The following is an 18,748-nucleotide window of genomic DNA, read 5'->3' on the forward strand; positions in this document are numbered from 1 at the left end:
AAGAGTCTGCGTTAAACTATATGATGATTGAGTAAAAAATTCCGCGGGTCGCGATCTCGAGATCAATTACGTCGGTTAAAAAATCGAATTCCGAATATATTTTGAACGTGTTTTTTCTTATTTTCGTTCTAGGTGTGGTGTGAATGGATGCTGTGCCACAGTGGGATATGGAATCCGCCACCGAGTGATGATTTTGACGTGGCGTAAGTTTAATTTTATTTAATTGTTTTTATTTTACACTTATTACAATAATTCAACTGTGATGATTATGTTTTATCAACCCTTTGATTGCCGAAATTTGATATATTAGCTTTTGCTACTTTAGTGAAAATTGCTAGATACAACGCCATTATTAAATAAAATATTTGCTAAAAGAAAGAATAACATTTTTTCCGAACATATTTTTTTGTAACCAAAGGGTTGAATGGTTATGTCAATCAGCAAGTCAAATTTTGTGTAGTAACACTGATAATCAAAACATATTGCGTCAAAGCTAATCTATTCGCTGTAGTTTTTGTTAACTAGTGTTAGTATTATTTATTTAAACAAGTTATATGGCGATGACTTAAATCTATAAATTCTAGTGAGCTTGTCTGTTCTTTATATAATACATTTCTAAATACAAACTTAATAAAATTTTGCGTAGTAACTCTTTAGGACCCTATTCAAAACGTGTTTATATTTCAAAATTAAAGATATTTTTTACACAATATATAATATAAAGCTTTTGCTTAAAAATCAACATCCAATCTATATACATTTTAATCACGAACCTACTAGTGCGTTATAGTTATATCCGATTAAGCTATAAATATAACATTTATCCGTCTGCCGTTCTCAGAATCACTATTTGTATTTACTGCTACTGTGTGTGTTTGTGTGAATGGCAAAATTGTCAGTTAGATATCCATCGTAATTGACAAACAAATTACAGAATCCCAGAATAACATCAAAAGGCCGCTTATATTGTATAGATCGCATTATACACAACTTCGATCCAATCACAAAGCTCAGAGTCATCATTTCGCATGTACCACTGTTTATTGTTGAATCGGTTCAAGTACGATTCGAGTATTATTTTATCAAACACAGTTGACACACATACGCTTCGTGTTTACACAAACGTAATAGTTTCGATTGCACAAAATGAAAGGGTTCTGCGTAAACGTGCACATGATGTTTTTTTTTCAATTATAAGCGAGATGACAGAGGAGTAAAAAAATACGTAACGTAATGTAATGGATTCCTTGGTACATCAATCTTCATTACTCGTCAATATCCTCTCGTTGCTTCGTAATTCAATATTTTTTTCACGGTTCGTAAGCGGAAAATTTATAACGAGCAGCGTTGTGCTCCTGATCGGCTTTGATCCTATTGTTGAAGATTTTGGAGCTAACGAATTTGTGTGTCGAGAAAAAATGTGTTAACAGTCGAATTTTGGTTTAGGAGACTTGCAATGGCGTTGATATGACGACAGGTGCCGGTGTCTATTTATAAATTAAAAACGAACAATTAAGGATGTACTCTTGTTAAAAGATCAGCATATTATTTATTTATTTAGCTAATATAGCTAGTTTTTACACTAAACAATTTTTTAACTAAACTTACATAATACATAAACAAAAAATAAAAAAACTTAATAATATAATTTATTTCTTACTGCACGAATGTGTTTCTTTATTCCATTTAGGAAGCCCGTTACATTTTTATTTTTGAGGATTGTCTTAAGAATAATATTCAAATTCATACCTCCGTACTTAATTCCCCTGGCCGTACTCGTTTTCTTATACCTAACTATCCTTAAATTGTCTCTATTTTTAGTATTACATCTATGTACATCTATATTTCTTATTAAATACTCATCAAAATATTCTGGTAACATTATTTTCTAACCTATATATAAATGCCAAAACGTTCATCTTCAATATTTCTTGAACATTTAACCATTCCAATCTATCAATCATACTTCTACAACTAGTAAATCTATTTTTATTTAAAACTACTCTTATTGCTATATTTTGTAATTTTTGCAATCTAATTTATTAAACATATCTAATATTGTTGCATTACAATTAAAATGTGGCAATATAATACCATTATAAATTATTTTTTTGTTTTATATGTAATTACTCCTAAAGATTTTATATTATTATTTAACAAATCTTTATAATTAATAAACATACATTTAGTTTTATTTTCATTTAGTTTAAGTAGATTATTTTTTAACCATATTTCTATTATACTTAATTCATTATTTAAATTATCTACAACTTCCTCAACATTTTTTTATTTTATTAATTGTATCATTAATATATAATATAAACAGCAATGGTCCCAAATTAGACCCCTGTGGTACACCGTGAGATATTATTTTGTCGTTGGAATACGCAAAATTTATTTTAACTTTTTGCTTTATTTTTTTTAATGATTATTAAACCATCTTAAAACTTTTTCACTTACACCGATATTCTCTAATTTCTTTTCTTCTATCTATTGTTTCGCAAGCTCTCTTGAAATCCAAGAAAATGAAGTGGAGCTTTGTTGGTTATACTTAAGAAGGGTACTGATTTATTTTTAGTATTTTAAAACTCAAATAATTTCAATGAAACCATAACTTTTTACGTGAATTTAAAAAAAATGTGAATTACTACAACTTCCAAAGTAAACAACTGAATCATTTTTAAACGTCAAGCGGGTAAGCAAAAAACCTAAGCTTTTAATAGTATTTTCGAATGTAACCACATTTGTTGGATTCACAGTGAAGTGATGTACTCCTTGTTCTTTGAGAAGATTCTGATATTATTTCTCAGATATCCATGGAGAGTGTACGGATAATATCTTAGGGTTTAAAATGGTTGGGAATTGAATCGCAATCGCTTCCTTAATTCTTGACCGTCGCGGGCAGGTGGTCAACGTTCGAAATCGCGTCTCATATAACAAGCTATCTAGCCTTTTAATCAATTTCCAGACTGAATGATCTTTTTAGGATAACCATGTAGGATAGTGCACATATATTTTAGGCGTGTGTTACTATAATGAACTATTTTGTTTAACGCATTGAGGAAAGCTGTAGTCAAAATGGTCAGATTTTTGTAATATTATAAATAAAACTGTTATATTTTTGTGAGAGTAAATCACAAGATTATGAGCGCAAAAGGCGAAAAAGTCAGTAGGCATATATTAATTCATAATACATTTATACATACATATAATTATATAATAATTAACGTCGATAAAATTAAATACGTTGTTATTTTTTTTGCGAGATTTTATTAAAAAATACTTATTTTATGAAAAATCAATATTACTAACTTCTACATGTAGATGTCTCTAGTTTTCTATGTTTTTAGATAAACTTAACTAAAAATATTTATTTAGTCATTTTATATTTTTTTAGTCATTTTATCGATTTTATGGATAAAACTAAAAAATATACGTATACTTTTTATATTTTTAATGTTTAAATTGATTATAAAATAATTTAATTTAATAATAATTCATATCGAAATCATTGCTGTCTATCACTTTGAATTTTTTTGTGGAACCTTAATTAGGAACACATCTACTTTTGCCTCCTTTTGATGATTTAGCGAAAAATGTGACATTGCATTGTCATTGAATAGATTCATGGCTCGTACTGCTACATACAGCCTTTCTCGGGTGGTGCTTTTCTGATGAACTTGAATTCCTCAAAGTCTAGAGGATGAACAGAATCATTATCAATAAACCATCAAGACTGAGTGGAAAAATCTTTTCTAAAATGTATGGCTTCACTGTAAGAAGAATAATTGGCTCAGTTGCGGAGAAAGTGTCGCAATACTTACTGCTCCTATTGCAAGACATTGCTCGTTTATCAAGTCAATTTTGATAAAAGATTTTCTCTCGTATTGCGAAATACTCTTAATTCAAGTTACTCACAATCCGAGGTTCCACTGTATATCGAATGAAATAATCAATTTAAAGTTGAAAAACAAAAATTATCAGAATTATTTGAAATTTTAATTTAAAAATATTTATCCAAAAAAATTACAATAATCTCAGGCAACGTCAAATCTTTAAGACGAAAAAGACAGCCAAGATTCATCTCTTGTGTATTATTTTTTCATCCGTATCGCGCGATTTTCGGACTGGCACCGGCGATCGAGATAAGTCGTCGACCAGCTATCTCGGAGATCTTGACGAGGAGGCGACTCGGAAGTGCGATGACCTTGACTTGAGGAGTAGTAGTGTATATAGGAAACCCCGAGACGCATTCGGAAAAAGGCGAGCGCGTTAATTCGATGGCTGGTCGGTGGTGTGATAGGAAGGAGAAAAAACGCAGAAATTCCATTGACACGATATCAGAGTCGCATCACGAACTCCAAAGCCAGTGGTGGTGACTCGGCGCAATCTATTGTGTCAAAAAATCAATTGATACAATCGTGAGAATTCATTTAACGGCGCGACTTCTGCGCTATAATGCCCTGGAACCGAGACGCTTCCGATCGCTTCATATATACACATAATTTGTATGTAGTACGTACGAGCGTGTCAGTCCGTTGACACATCTAAATTTTATATCCAGAAGACTGAATTGAAAAAATTCGCACTTAGGTTCTAATAATACCACAACTCATTTTTTTCAATATGAGCAAAAAACGAAAAATATAACGTAAAAACTTGAGACATCCCATTGACAATTAAACGGAAAGTTCCTTAATAAAAAGCCTGACTAATAAACGAATGATGTTTGATTTCTTTGTGCACTGTTACTTTTAATATTTGTTTCTATTTACAGTAAAAATTTGATTTAAGGTCGCAATAAACAAAGCCCGACATTGGTCGGTTATTTATTATAATGACTTCTTGTGATATTGTTGGTAAAGCATAATCTAGATTATCTAGTGACTAAATTAATTTGATAGAAAAAAAAACACTAAGGTCCATATAAGATTCGAACCCAAGTCTTTATTTATAGTCAATAGTTAGCAACGTACCACTCGTCTATTGAGCTGGTCTATATGCATTGCACTAAAACGGTTAAACTTCTCTAAAACTAGTGGAAAATTAATCTATATTCCATTGTGACTTTACTTATCGTAATTCAAACAACTTTTCCTTGCGACAGTTATCTAATAACAGCGTGAAATAGCAAAGATGTACGTATGTATTTCACTACCTGTAACACAACATGTAATTTTGAAGTCTTATTTTCTTAAAAATTTTTTTACTGCTTTGACTTATATGTACTTGAAAAATAAGATAATTTTTCGAGAAACAATTATTTGTCTTTAAAACATATATTGCCTACTAGTACATGCTTAGGCGTTATTTTACAGGTCCTTTCGTTTGTTAACTTTGCTCCATAGTTACACATACTCCACTGACACTTTGTCCCGAACTTATTTCAAAATTGTCGATATATTTATCGGTTATACTCTCGAAATTCAGGTGACTGCTCTTTATCAAAGCGATTGCTTTTCTCGGTATTCGAAGGGTCGTTTAGGTCAATACAGATTCACTAGAAGCGAGTTCGGCTGAACTCTATTCCAAATGTAAAGCGAGATGTATCTAGATGAAGTTATTAAGTGTCTTAAGGAAGTCATTCAGTACGGCAGTATTTGGCTTATGAGGTATAATAAAAAAGTATGGTGAATAATTTTATTACGAACAAAGTAATTAGCTTACATCAAATTTGAATTAATCTCCTTCAAAATATTCTCCTTGGCTAGCGATGCACTTATTCCAACGTTGATTCCATTATTGGAAGTATTTCTGGAAGGCTTCTTTCGGAAGGGGCTTTAGTTGCTTCGTCGTGGCCCTCTCAATGTCGGGAATAGTGACAAAATGTTTTCTTTTTAGCACGGTTTATATTTTTGGGAAGAGCCAGAAGTCGCATGATTCTAAATCCGCAGAGAAAGGTGGATATGGACAGACAAGAACCTTTTTTTTGCCAAAAATTCGCACATCAGAAGCGATGTGTGGCAAGGCGCGTTGTCGTGATGAAGGAAGAAGCTATTGGTCCATTTTTCTGGTCTCCTGCGTACATCGTTTCGCAAACGTTACAGAACGATCTTGTATTATTCGGAGTTTACAATCGTTTCCCTTTGATCGCACTCTGCTCTCACTATAAAAAAATCAATTAATATGATTCGACTTTGAGTGACGTGCCTTCTTAGGGCGGGGAGAGTCACTCGTTTAACATTGGGAACCCTGCATTTTCGTCTCAGGATCATAGCCATACATCCAACTTTCATCTCCAGTTATAATTTTGACCATGAAGTCCGGATCTGCATCAAGACGATCCTTCAATTCCGTGCAAACTGACACACGATTTTCCTTCTGTTAGTCAAAAATCTGGGAATAAATTTTGCACTCACTCGTCTCATTTGCAAATTATCGGTTCAAATGCTTTGTACGAACCCGTACGAGATGTTCAGTTCTTCGGTGAGCTCTCGAATAGTCAATTGCCTGTTTGAACGAACCATTTTTGACGACCATTTATCGACCTAACTCTTCCGGCACTGGAAGCCGGCTGACAAGTCACAACTTGTTCAAACTCGACACTGACTATCTCAACGGATCAAGCTATCTTATTACTTCAAATGGATGTAGCGTCAGCAGTTGCTGCTATAAAAATTAATTCACCGTATTTTTTGATCACACCTCGTGTATACATTAAATCATATGACCAATATCGATGATTCGGGGCGGAACCAGACTTTTTATTGTCTAATACAGATCTTATTAGAGTGTAATTTAAAATATGTTGGCGAGGTTTCTCGTCGAACACACAGTGAGCTAACATATTTGTTACTTGGTATTTTAAGGGTTCAAAAAGAGTATTTACTTATTAATTTAAAATATTTAGCTTTACAAATACTAAGAAAAATATATTAATTTGATATCGATCTCATCAATAATACAAATTCTTATTTTTAAAATATAATTATAATTAAACGCACATCTCTTGAAATTTGTGACTAGTGGCTTGCACCATTGGACACAATCGCTATTTTGTTCCGTGTCATTGGTAATTAAATTAATCAATACACCGAATTCGTCACGTGTAAGCCTTATACATATTTCGATTTTTAATGCTCTGCGAGTATATGTATACGTATTATAAAACGATTATAGAATATTCTAACGTTGTTAAATCGTGTGAAAAGTTGAGTAAAAAAACCGACGATAAATTGTACCGTGGACAGAGGTCACGGTCGCCCTGGGTCCATTTCTGTCAGTTAGTTCCGCAGGGTCTTCTTGTTGTTCTTCCTCCGCAATTCCACCGGGTCATTCGATATTTCGTGAAGGTACTACAAGTAGTATTTCGGGACCGTTAGGTGTTTTTATTTTATACCTATAACCGGTGGTTTTCTTTACGAGTGTTTTTTTTTGCGTTTCGTCGACGGTAACGTAATAATGGTAAATTCGAGACGTTCCAGGAAATGACCGCCCGCGAGATGCACCATAGTTTTTACGTTATTTATGTTCTCATTAAACCTTTTTTTCTTCGCCTTGTACTCCGCCGTTGTTGTGCGTATGTATAAAATATCTTTACGCATTCCGCGGCATTGACGATTGCAACACTTTTACCGCTGCCGACATTAGAGTTAACCGATTGGCCAGTTTATTGCATGTGTATGTAAAAAAAACAACAACACAAATGCGTGCACATTTGCACTTCATATGCTGTATTTGTGGTAAAAACTTTGACGAGTTTACATTAACTCTCAGTCATTGCTTGGTGTCATGCAATTTGATTATAATATATAATTTGAAATAGCATTCATTATCATTAACTAATATCATCCACGTTTAACTATTATCATCAATAGTATTCTATATTTATTTAATGAAATATATTTAAAAAATACAAAAGTAAATAAAAATGTTTGACGCATGAAAATAATATTGTTATATATTATTAAATCAAACAGTATGCTATCTTATATGCATATACATTCTATGAATATAATATAAAAATATTTTATCGTTTTCACGTATATTTATGTATGTGGACATAGTAGGACAAAGTAATACTAAATAAATTCAACCAACTTTAAAACCATTAATAAAAAAATTCAGATCATTCTATATTAATATGATTGAATAAAAATAGTCTTGTTCCTATTATCTATTTATTTGATTTTAAATTATAATATTTATATAAACATGGAAATTTTATATTCTAAAGCGAAAGATAGAAGGCAGAAAATATTAAAATTAATTTGCAAGTGAATCAAAATATTTACGATGTACTAAAATTTGAAAATAAATATACTTAATCTAATGTCGACGGTTTGAACTTTATGGTACTGATACTGACCTACTGATAAATAACGACATCACCATTAAATATTTTCTATCGTGTTAAGGTAATAATACCTGTGCACTCCTTACCACTACTATATCAATAATTTGTTGTAGAACTTCAATATTAATTCTTATATTAATAATAATTAATATTGAGCTGCAACATATTAATTCTTTCTTTAAAAAACCACCAGTTTAATAAACATTTTAATCACAGTTATTATTAAGAACATAGGGAAAATTCTCTGAATTTTCATGGAGGAATATCTTTGAAAGTGGAAAAAATTACTGCTTACTTTTACTTACCATCTTTGATAAATGAGTTTAAAATCGTTTTTAAAATACACGTATTCGTATCACAAATTGTACGCTCGGCGTTGCCGATCTTGACATTGATATATTTTTGCATAACACTTACCTTGCGAGATATTATCTCTCGACCGTTATGAGAGTGGTTCACGGCCCGCTGTTGTTGTCGATGTGTACAAAACAACTTTTTTATATAACGCATTTTCATATACTTTTGTTTTATTATTTTCAGCACCGAGACTGACCCCTGGCCGAAATTGGCGAGACTGATGAATCTGCTGGAGCCCCTGGACCTTCAGCGCGACCTTTTGAAATCTGAACCCACCGAAGGTATGCGACGTCCATTATACCCGCGGCTGATCTATCATAGTTAAATCCATCGGCGGAATGTGCACGCATGCGTTTGTGTGAGCATCTCCCTAGGTTTGTTCTTGTCCTGTCGGTCGTCGAATCGCGAAGGCGGCCATTCTCCCGGTGGTCTTTCATCTCTCGCCATATCCGTTGCTTGTTTGTTCCTATGGCAGCACGTGGGCCGCTCCTACCACGTTGGGTGTTTGCCTGTTTGCTCTTCTGGCCTAGGGTTAAGGAAGGCGTGTTATGTGCATTCTATAAATGTTTTGAAGTTTGTATGTAAAAAGTGAAATTTCGATCTTAAGCCAAACAAAAACATGAGTGAAATTGTAATTTTAGGAACACACAAGAACTAAGAAAAAAAATTAAACTTTTAATGCCCACGCAGAATCAAACTACCGTTTTCTAAATATTTATGCTTTACATTAAACCATTAACTCTTGCTTAATTTAGCCGGCGAACGAATCCTTGTCAAATATTTAAAGCTCATTCTCAGGTCTTTCAGGTTTTCTAACCATAAGGGGTGTGACTTCTTAGCCATAAAAGACGTCGTTGTAAGCTGATAATAATTTATTAGTTAAAATTACATATATTGCGAGTTACTATGATGGGCGAGATCGTTTTTTTTCCGAGTGGCGGTAGAGAAGCTGGTGGAGGGTTGATGTCAGTGGAAGACCCTCAGAGGTCTTGTAGTTGTGGCAGCGACAGTGTAGTGGAGGTTAGTTCCTCTGCTGCAGTTATAGTCTGGTGAAATCATGTCTGAGTGCGTCTGAGCGTATCTAATCTCGGGTCGTGTCTCTGCCTTCTCCTTATTGGAGACCAGCATTAAGTATTAAGGGTTGCAAAGCTAATTGATGAACCACAACCATGCAGCGACCATCCAGTCAATTGTTGTACTCGTTTCTTCGAACAAAGAAATATGTATACGCCTCTAAAAAGTGACATTAGCTTGATGGACATCTTCCCGAGGTCGAATTGTGCAACGGGAATATTGTTGTCTTACGGTGCTTTTTGTCTTCCGATGATATATTGTTTCCCGTGACCGTTTCGCAACAAAGTAATATCCTTTCAATACATCGGAGAATAATTGCGTGTTATTTATGTGAAACAATTTTTTTCTAGCTGTAACGAGGGCTTTTGTGTGGCTCTATCCTTTACATTCTATTGTCTAATAATAATAATATTCTCACTGCGTGAGATTTAAGAATACGAACCATTCATTTATGCATTTTTAATATGTCAAAGTCGAGACGAAATGCTTGTTAATCGTAATTCCAGGAGTGGGTCATCAAATTTATATTGTCAAACGATGCTTTCGGAGTGTTATTCGGAAATCCCTGTCCTTATATTTACTACATGATTTGAATGCAGCTGTTAATTTAACGGATTAAAACAGCTGTTTTTTAATTGCAGCAGTTGTAAACCATATAAAAATATTAGTATAAATTATTTTGTATTTTTCTCGAGAAGAAACACTAGTCTTAATTAATATTTCGGGTTTTGAGGCCCAATGGGTGTTACATTGCAGCCAGAAATAGACGCCCAAAAGCTTGTTACAATTTATTTAGTTATGGTACATATACCGCAGCGAAATTTGTATATTCTTGTTTCGAGCGCTGGTGGAGAAGCTGGCGGAGAAATGATGTCCTCGGGATGATGCTCTGAGGTATATTGTTGCTCGTCTTAACCCGCAGTGCTGTCTATGGAGCATCTCTTCGTGGGAGTGTCGTTTCACTAATTCGTCTGTCTTGCCGTCTAGGCTGTCTCTTATGGAGACAAACCTTTTGTACGTCTCCGCGAATCACAACAATGACAGAGTGAAATTAGCATTATGAACTCATTCCGAAGGTTAAATAATGCAAAGGGGTAATATCAATGGTGTATTGTTTGCACAGAAGGGTATGGATTTTTTGGTCATTACGAGGAATAATGACGCGATAAATAAGCGTGCATTGACACATTGTCTATGCATTCTATTATGTTTTTTCTCTAGATATTACGAGGGTTTAACTGTCTGTGATGTTTTTATGTCCCATAAATATTTTTATATTTTATCTGGACTTCTTCTAGAGAGTTACGATATTTATCCATACTTTAGTTTTATTATCTAGTAATTCTAAATGCGATTTCTGTGCTTTTATTTAGTGTTTTCTGCCTTGTATTTATGATTTGTTAGACAATCAAAAACAAAAGTTGTCATATACTTTACACGAATTACATAAAATGTTAAAATAAATATTGTTTTGAAGTTTTTTTAAAATTACATTTACACACTTAACTCAATTTTGCTAAAGTTGGCAGATGACCACATTTTTGAACGACTTGATTAGTGTTACTTTCGTCGTTTTGGTTTTAAACATCCTTTCCAGAATCCTATTCATGGCATATGTAGCTTATTGGTTTAGTAAAGTGTAGGATTACGTTTGGCAAAGCAACCAAAAAATCGGTAGTTGTAGGAAATTGCCAATCCTTTTTTCACCACACATGCTATCCTAACGCTAATAGACGCTCGCTCGCGCCCGTACGTGTCCGATGGTTCGATTTCCCTCTAGTCGCAAATTGGTAACACCTGTTGATCCTAGACGTCGCCACTATCCTGCTTGTAGAGCACGCGGCTCGTGTACCATATTGCATTCTTATCTCGAATAATGCTTTCTCACGTGACGGATCCATTGATTGCGCGCGCCCGTGATCGGAAAGCCAGCCAACTACGAACTAGCTACTGCGAAAGTGTCAACTACCGCTAGCAGCCAGGCCGTCTACGAAACGCACCCTGTAACACTGCGGGCCATTGTAGAGAATTTAAATATCGAAGTCTACGTTAGGTCTCTTTGTTGCGAGAAAATTCACAGGGGAAATGTGCTGCTATAACATATGTATGTTCACAAAATACCTAATCATAATTTAATTTAAAAATTCAACAATGTAAAAACATGACAATGACGTTTAGTGGGATATAATAATTTGCCATTACATGTAAGTAAGTGCTTTAGGTACAACGTGTATAAGCTCACGAGTTTCTTGGGCGTATCGGACAACTCTATCAGTATAACATTTATATTCCAAAATCAAACGTTTATCAATGTTCTCATAATTTTTTAAACATTTAAGTATATATTAATGTTTAGGGTCCTTTGTAAAAATCGAAGTATATGGTGATATAAAATGATAGACTATTATTAGCTATTATTTTTTTAATTCATATTATTTCAATATTTTTATTGAAATTTAATAACCCCTGCACGAATATAGATAATTACTAGATATATTCGGAGCGTTTTCCGATATTACCCTAATCGTCTCTATGAGATAAACGTGTAGTTAAATAGCCTAAGCTGCCGGTAGTTTAATCTTCTGTGCTGTGATTAACCGTGACTTGGGTTTATGTACGGACATACATAATACATACGTACATACACACGTTTTGAGGCATTCGCATCGGTTAGACATAGAGAGAGTGGCGCTGATTAACCGTTGAACTCTCGGTCCAGTCTCCTGGGAAGTGGGTGAAGCAATCCCTGACCTGGCTCTCGGCCAGAGGATGATCAATGGCGTCAATTGTACCTATGATGTGTTGTTGCTGCCCGCTGTTGTTCTCCGTTCACCGTTATATGGCGAAAATGCCATGCGCGGGCTTCAGTTTTCATTTTTTCCTGCCCCATTGTTGCATGTACGTAGTGGATATTGCAGGGAGGCGTTTCGCGGATTCTGCGAAGCTGTTGCCGTTCGAATTTTCAAATCATCTGGGGCATGATCGTAAAAGCATGCGGTCAAGTGCGCGGTGAGTCTCTTCGGCGTTATTAGAGAGCGACGTTTGAACCTGGACGCTATTATCTCGGTAGATGGTTTCAAATGAGGGTAAAAATAGAAGGCGAACGTTTGCCCGCATCCATTGTGTATTCGCTATGCAGGGCAGATGGAAAGTTCAGTACAAGTTTTATAAAAATTGACCTAGTTGCCCGGACTTTTATACAAGTATTCGTCCTAGTCTCTTCAACTGATTTTTCAATATTATAACAAACAATATCGGTAACCATCTCAACACCTGAGTCGCGTTCCAATGCAGCATAGCAGTGAACAACGATATTGAAAATATTTATTGCCAGCGGCGTATTATGAGACAAAAACAGCAAACGGCGCAAAATGCTCATCCTTACGATTCAACCGCATCCATGATGCTTTCTGTATTGGTGTGTATGCACACATAAAGAAGATGCGTGTGCATATCCATAAGACCGCCATGAGAAAACACATTAAGGACGATACTCACCGCATCCTTCGAATTGAAAAAAATATATAGCATATTTATGTATCGAGTATGAGAGTGCTTACAATAATATACGACGAGAGCTTATTATTATGTACACTCTGTTTCTATGAATATATTGTTTGACATCGTTGACACGCGCTAACAATCTAACAGACACAATGCCACGTAACAACTGAACGACGAGCTGTGTGCTTGCTATACTTAGAAAATTTATCATAGGTTATTCGTGAGAGGTGCTGGTTATCGGACGTCTAGTCTAGGTGGACGCGTGATGCTGCTCACCTCACAGTGTCGGCCAAGGGTCACTGGGTATACAATAGCACTATGTGAAAATAATGGCCAGTCACACAGCAATCACTGATCGGGGATAACAACATAAATCAAAATGGAGCTTTAAAATGCGCTATAAAATCAGTAGTATTAATAATTTGAGAAACATTTCGACAAACGCTCATGTTTTTAAACGCTGTATTTAAAGTAAGCTCTAATTACAACTGCAGCTATTTTTAGTATACCATATGTTTTCCAGAGCTCAATTTGAGTCTGATTACTGCAGGTCAAATCAAAATCGCAACCTTTGATTTGTGGCAATTCTTTAGAATGGATTCCGATTAGAGCTATTCATGCGACCTTCGCACACAGACATGATTCCTACTCCTGCTGTCATACGACCCCATGAAAATCAGGACCTTACTTGAATAAAGACACTATTGGTGGCAAATACAAATAAATGCTGTGAATATCTTCGCTGAATAAGCATCATTCTATAAACTGGCGACGTTGATATTTTTTTCGATCTCGAATCTATTGGTCAGAGAACTGAGGATTGAGAGGCACGTTGGAATCGAATCGATCAATATGGATATTAAAAGCACGAGAAAGCAGCCGCTTCCCACTTCGACTCTTCGAATAGGACACGATACGACTCGGAGTTTACGTGACGTAGTACTACGACGATAACAGACAAACGTGCTTATATGCATTATTGCGTAAACTTTAGTTGTGATTCACAAATAATTTGACTCGCACAATGTTCAAGTGTCCAGTCTCGATTCGCCGACCTATAGTCCTATAAGTTACGGACTTGTATTATATTTCGATATAACTACTATACATATTGCAGAGCGTCCCATGTCGTAACAATTCAATGCAGTTTCTTTGACTATCACTTGGAGACATTGAAGACTTCAAAACTACCAACTCCATACCGTTGTTTTAATTAAAATTTCATCTCTTTTCAAAAATTGCCCTCGTGGATTTCTCGGATAACCTGATTCGCCATTTTGTTTCAAAATGGCGGCTATTAAAAAAATAAAGGATCGTAACCCTGTACAAATCATTTCTAGAATAAAAACGAGAATTAGGTTACGATGTTTGAAGTTTTTATAAGGCTATGTTAAATAAAAACACATTTTTTTATTTTTATTATATTTAAATTTTTATTGATAAACGTTTTACACCTTTTTACTTTTTCATTTTTTTAACAGAGCTAAAATTTTCTTATTAGCCACACTTTTTAACCACGATGACGAATCTTAGTCAAAATATTTACATGATAACCCATAGAACAAGTTTCTTGTCGATATGATTGAGGACGGAATAACACATTCCGTAACGTCTCAGATTAGTAACTTTAAGATTGCGGGTTCAAGCCCCGGCAGTAGCACTCGAATTTTTATTTATAAATAAAAAATTCGCTATTATTAAAAATCGGCCCCATCTGCAGTGACATCTATTGATTATAAATTATATTACACCTAATAATTTATAACAGTCATTAGGTTTGATCGAGACTTACCCAGTTGGTACAGATTTAATTGGACCTATCAGTTTACAACGGAGGATTTAAAAAATATATAATAGAGGATTTAAAGCACGGCAGTTATTTTTATATCAGCAATTTATAAACAGTATATTTACGAGATCTATTTTTATGATTAAAACTACGGCATTTATCGTGTTCTCAAAAATGACAAAAAAATAATTTAATTTCTATTTTTTAACGTTTTTTTACCTATTTAAGATTTTTTTACGGATTTACGATTTTCTCTGAAATATGTATGTTTATTTTGAAATCTGCCTAATTGAGTTTAATAATGTTTTATAGCAGTTTTAAAAAGAAAAATATCAATACGCGTCTTGCTATTTTTCTTAATGATGCTGCTTTTTAATCTTTGCATTTTTATAAGTAAGTAAAAAAAAAATATATCTATTAATGGCAAATGCCGATCAATTGAGCAAACAGAACCATCGTTTTATTTTAAGTAAAGAATATGTTATTCTTTTTAGTTAATAAATAAATTAAAAGGACAAATTAGTGAGTGATAAAAATATTATGATTGGATAAAATTTAAAATGTGTCCCATTATAATTTAAAATACTATTTTAAAAAGCTTAAATGTAACATTAAATGAACACTTACATTTTATTATTTGGGTTTGCTGTGCGCTCACCCGTTGACGTCTCTCGCATTTCTTTATTCGATATTCGCTGAAGCAAATTGGATACTATTTATAGTATTTCAATTTATTTATGGCACTCATATTTATAAAAAAATTATATTCACAAAGTATTTTTTAAATTTTTTAGACGATGACGTCGTCAGACTACCTGAAGAATCGCAGTTTGCCGGATTTACTCCGCTGATGCTGTGCGCCCCTGAGACCGTCTACGCTCCTAGGACGATGGACCCCGAATCCGCTAAGCTGGCCGTTCGCACGAGACGTTTGCTCTTCTTCGGCACGGAGTACTTGTGCGGCTTGGATCCTCCTGCTTTAGAGCGTCGTTTGGCTGCTCCAGACGTTGCGGAATACGTTTCGGTTGTTGGGAGACGTCAACCAGATTACGAACGAGGCATACGCAGAGATCGACGTGATGTAAGTGTTTATTCTATTGTGAATTCCTCTTAAACAACATTTTACTTCAACGATTAATACGCCTTCAATATCGTCTTTGCCTTACAGGTTGATTCATTGCCTCTATTTAATGGTTCATAAATAAATATTAAAAAAAATGTTTTCGTTGCGTGAATGTGAAATATGGTTAAACATATTTTTATGGCTCATTATAATAACAAAACTCAAGTTCAAGGGTCTTTGAAGTTTATAACCATTGGGAGCACTACATCACAGACCTTATTGCACGTCATTCTGTGCTTAACAATCTCCTCAATTTTATATACACTATTAATTCGATTTTCAACATGAATAACTGTAGTCTTTCTCACCCAAGAGGGCAACGAACGAGCGTGTCGCATTTTCGCGAAATGAATTTGCGCCTTTTATGTCGCGCTGGATGCATTGAGATTACACAGTGTACCGCTTTTCCTTATCGACGTCCGCTCTTTTATCGTATCTCGCTTCTCCATCTAAAGATTACTTTTTAAATATACGGTTTTTTGCAGTCGAGCGACTCGGACATAATGGAGGCGAGTATGAGCGAGGACGAAGATAACGCGCCGAAAGCTCAAGAGACCAAAGTGAACTGGGCGTCGGAGGACAGCGGAGATGAGGCCACCAAGAAGCTGCTGCGCCGCAGAGACCAACTGGAGCACAGGAGGAGAGACTTGGAGAAGCGCAGGCTCAGAATGCAGGTGAATAATTTTGTCGTACAAAAAATAGCGTTAACCGTTTGAATGATCGAATTCGTTTGGTATGAATCGATGCGTTTCGCTCAGTTCCGCCGATCGGACATGGTCGAAAGCTACGATTTTTGGGCGTGGGCGGTCAGTGGTGCGACTGTCTGTCGGGAGCCTTACTAATAATTCGAACGTCGCCTTTACAGTTACGATAATCACTTTGTAAATCAAATTCCTTACGCGGAACTCGAGTCATGATTGAGTATTGTGACTGCACGAATTGTGGAAACGAGTCGCAATTAACAATGCCGCACCGTGTGTTAGGATAGTGGGTCAAAGTTGTTGTCGGGCGGTTTAATTGTTGACGGTTCAATCAGTTGTGCAATGTATGAAAATATACGCACTTGTCAAAAACATATTAATTGGTTATGCTATCATAAAACTAAGTATATTATTATTGCGGTCATTACAGCGTTTATAGTAGATTTAAATAAATACATATACATTAGGGTGTCCCTTAAAAATAAATAAAGGCCAAAAATATTTTTTTTACTTAATTCGATACGCATACGATTTAAATTTATTATATTTGACACTACACACTCATTAGTTAAATATTAGCTCCCTAGGATAACGTTAACCCGTGCCAAATTGACGACAAAGAAAAAAAATTGGCGCTTCACACTTCTCTGTGAACCTCCGCCTTCTTGGACTTCTGGGTGACATTCATTTACTTAGTGACGTATGAAACTGAGGAACATAAAACAAGCTTTTACAAATTTCCGATTGATAAATCACGTGTTTGTAATAAATCAGATACTTATTCCATATGTTTTTTAGTGTCGCTTTTTCCTGGCGGATTTTCGTGTCGTTTCTAATGTGGTAGGTGAAAACAAAAGTATGTACCATGTTTCAAAAAATTAAAATTAGTACTGAGTTGATAAGGTAAAATTTCAAATTTCTCTATTTGTGTTCTCGTACACAATAAAGCAAATATTGTTTTTGTTCCTCTTCTACTGTAATCAGAGCATGAAAGTCTTGCATCAAATTTATAGCTCTTTCAGCCGTATCGCTCACTGCTTTAATCAAGGATTTTTGGCTTCCAAAAACGTAGCGTTGGTTTCCCATGAAGATGGAAATAATATATTTATAAATACTTACTCTTGATGAATATTAAATCATCGTCTTAATATATTTTTTTTAAAATCAATAGAAATTTGGTAAATAATAAGGATGAGTAAATATTTACAACTTCAAATTTATTAATAATAATAAACTCATCGTACAAGGGGCCTCTAAGTTATTTATTTGCCGGTATGTATCGATGCAGCTGTTTTTGCTTTTCTTTCTTGATCAACCTCCTCGTCAAATAGTGACAAGACAGCTATTTAGTCAGTTAAATTTGATTAAATTTCTTTAATACTGTTTTTAAGATGAATATTTTCATATGGCTTCATCGAATTTAGAAAAAAACGAGCACTGACTGTCCTCCCTTGAAAATAGAATGTCCCTAAATATGTTAAAAAAAAAATATTTTGAAAATATGTAATTTTAGTAAAGTCATATTAGAATACATTTTTACCGGTATATATATATTTTTACTAGTGAAAATATAATCTATCTGGCAAGTGTTATGATCGTAATAATATATACAGTTACATATTTATCATTATTTATTTACATGCGATGTGTATATGTTACAGTGAATGTGTATTTTTCGTGAAGTTATATTTTCCCCAGTGAAGTCCAAAAATATTTTCCCCAATAGATATATATCACTTCTAGAGAAAATATTATTTAACGGATAGGCGCCAGTGAAATTATATGCTGCACTTAGATGTCTGAAACTCAATTTGACAGTTGCAAAACGCCCATTTGCTGTTCAAACCCAAACCTAACCTATTGATAGTTCTAAAACTTATTCCATTAGCTAAGCGAACTCAACT

General features: G+C 34.5%; 1 protein-coding gene and 1 long non-coding RNA gene across 4 annotated transcripts in view; one reads left to right on the forward strand and one right to left on the reverse strand.

The window, feature by feature from the left end:
- The window catches only part of Smg6 (Smg6 nonsense mediated mRNA decay factor), a 96,274-nt gene that overhangs the window by 42,758 nt on the left and 34,768 nt on the right, over positions 1-18,748 (forward strand). For 2 of the 3 annotated variants that reach the window (XM_088183697.1, XM_088183698.1), the window contains 4 exons: positions 133-203; positions 8,837-8,934; positions 15,815-16,101; positions 16,629-16,817. In XM_088183697.1, the coding sequence (XP_088039823.1) occupies positions 133-203; positions 8,837-8,934; positions 15,815-16,101; positions 16,629-16,817 (645 nt within the window). Of the gene's footprint in view, positions 1-132; positions 291-418; positions 1,420-8,836; positions 8,935-15,814; positions 16,102-16,628; positions 16,818-18,748 lie in introns of those variants that run through there. The other variant, XR_015809215.1, reaches the window with a different exon arrangement.
- On the reverse strand, positions 4,169-4,600 carry LOC148236636 (uncharacterized). Its single transcript, XR_015809219.1, has 2 exons — positions 4,524-4,600; positions 4,169-4,390 (listed from the first exon to the last, which is right to left on the reverse strand). It is a non-coding gene; the product is annotated as an uncharacterized LOC148236636 (long non-coding RNA).

The sequence above is a fragment of the Plectrocnemia conspersa genome, unplaced genomic scaffold (assembly GCF_051122295.1).
Source record: "Plectrocnemia conspersa isolate PC_06_02 unplaced genomic scaffold, ASM5112229v1 ptg000003l, whole genome shotgun sequence".
In the NCBI taxonomy this organism is placed as follows: Eukaryota; Metazoa; Arthropoda; class Insecta; order Trichoptera; family Polycentropodidae; genus Plectrocnemia; species Plectrocnemia conspersa.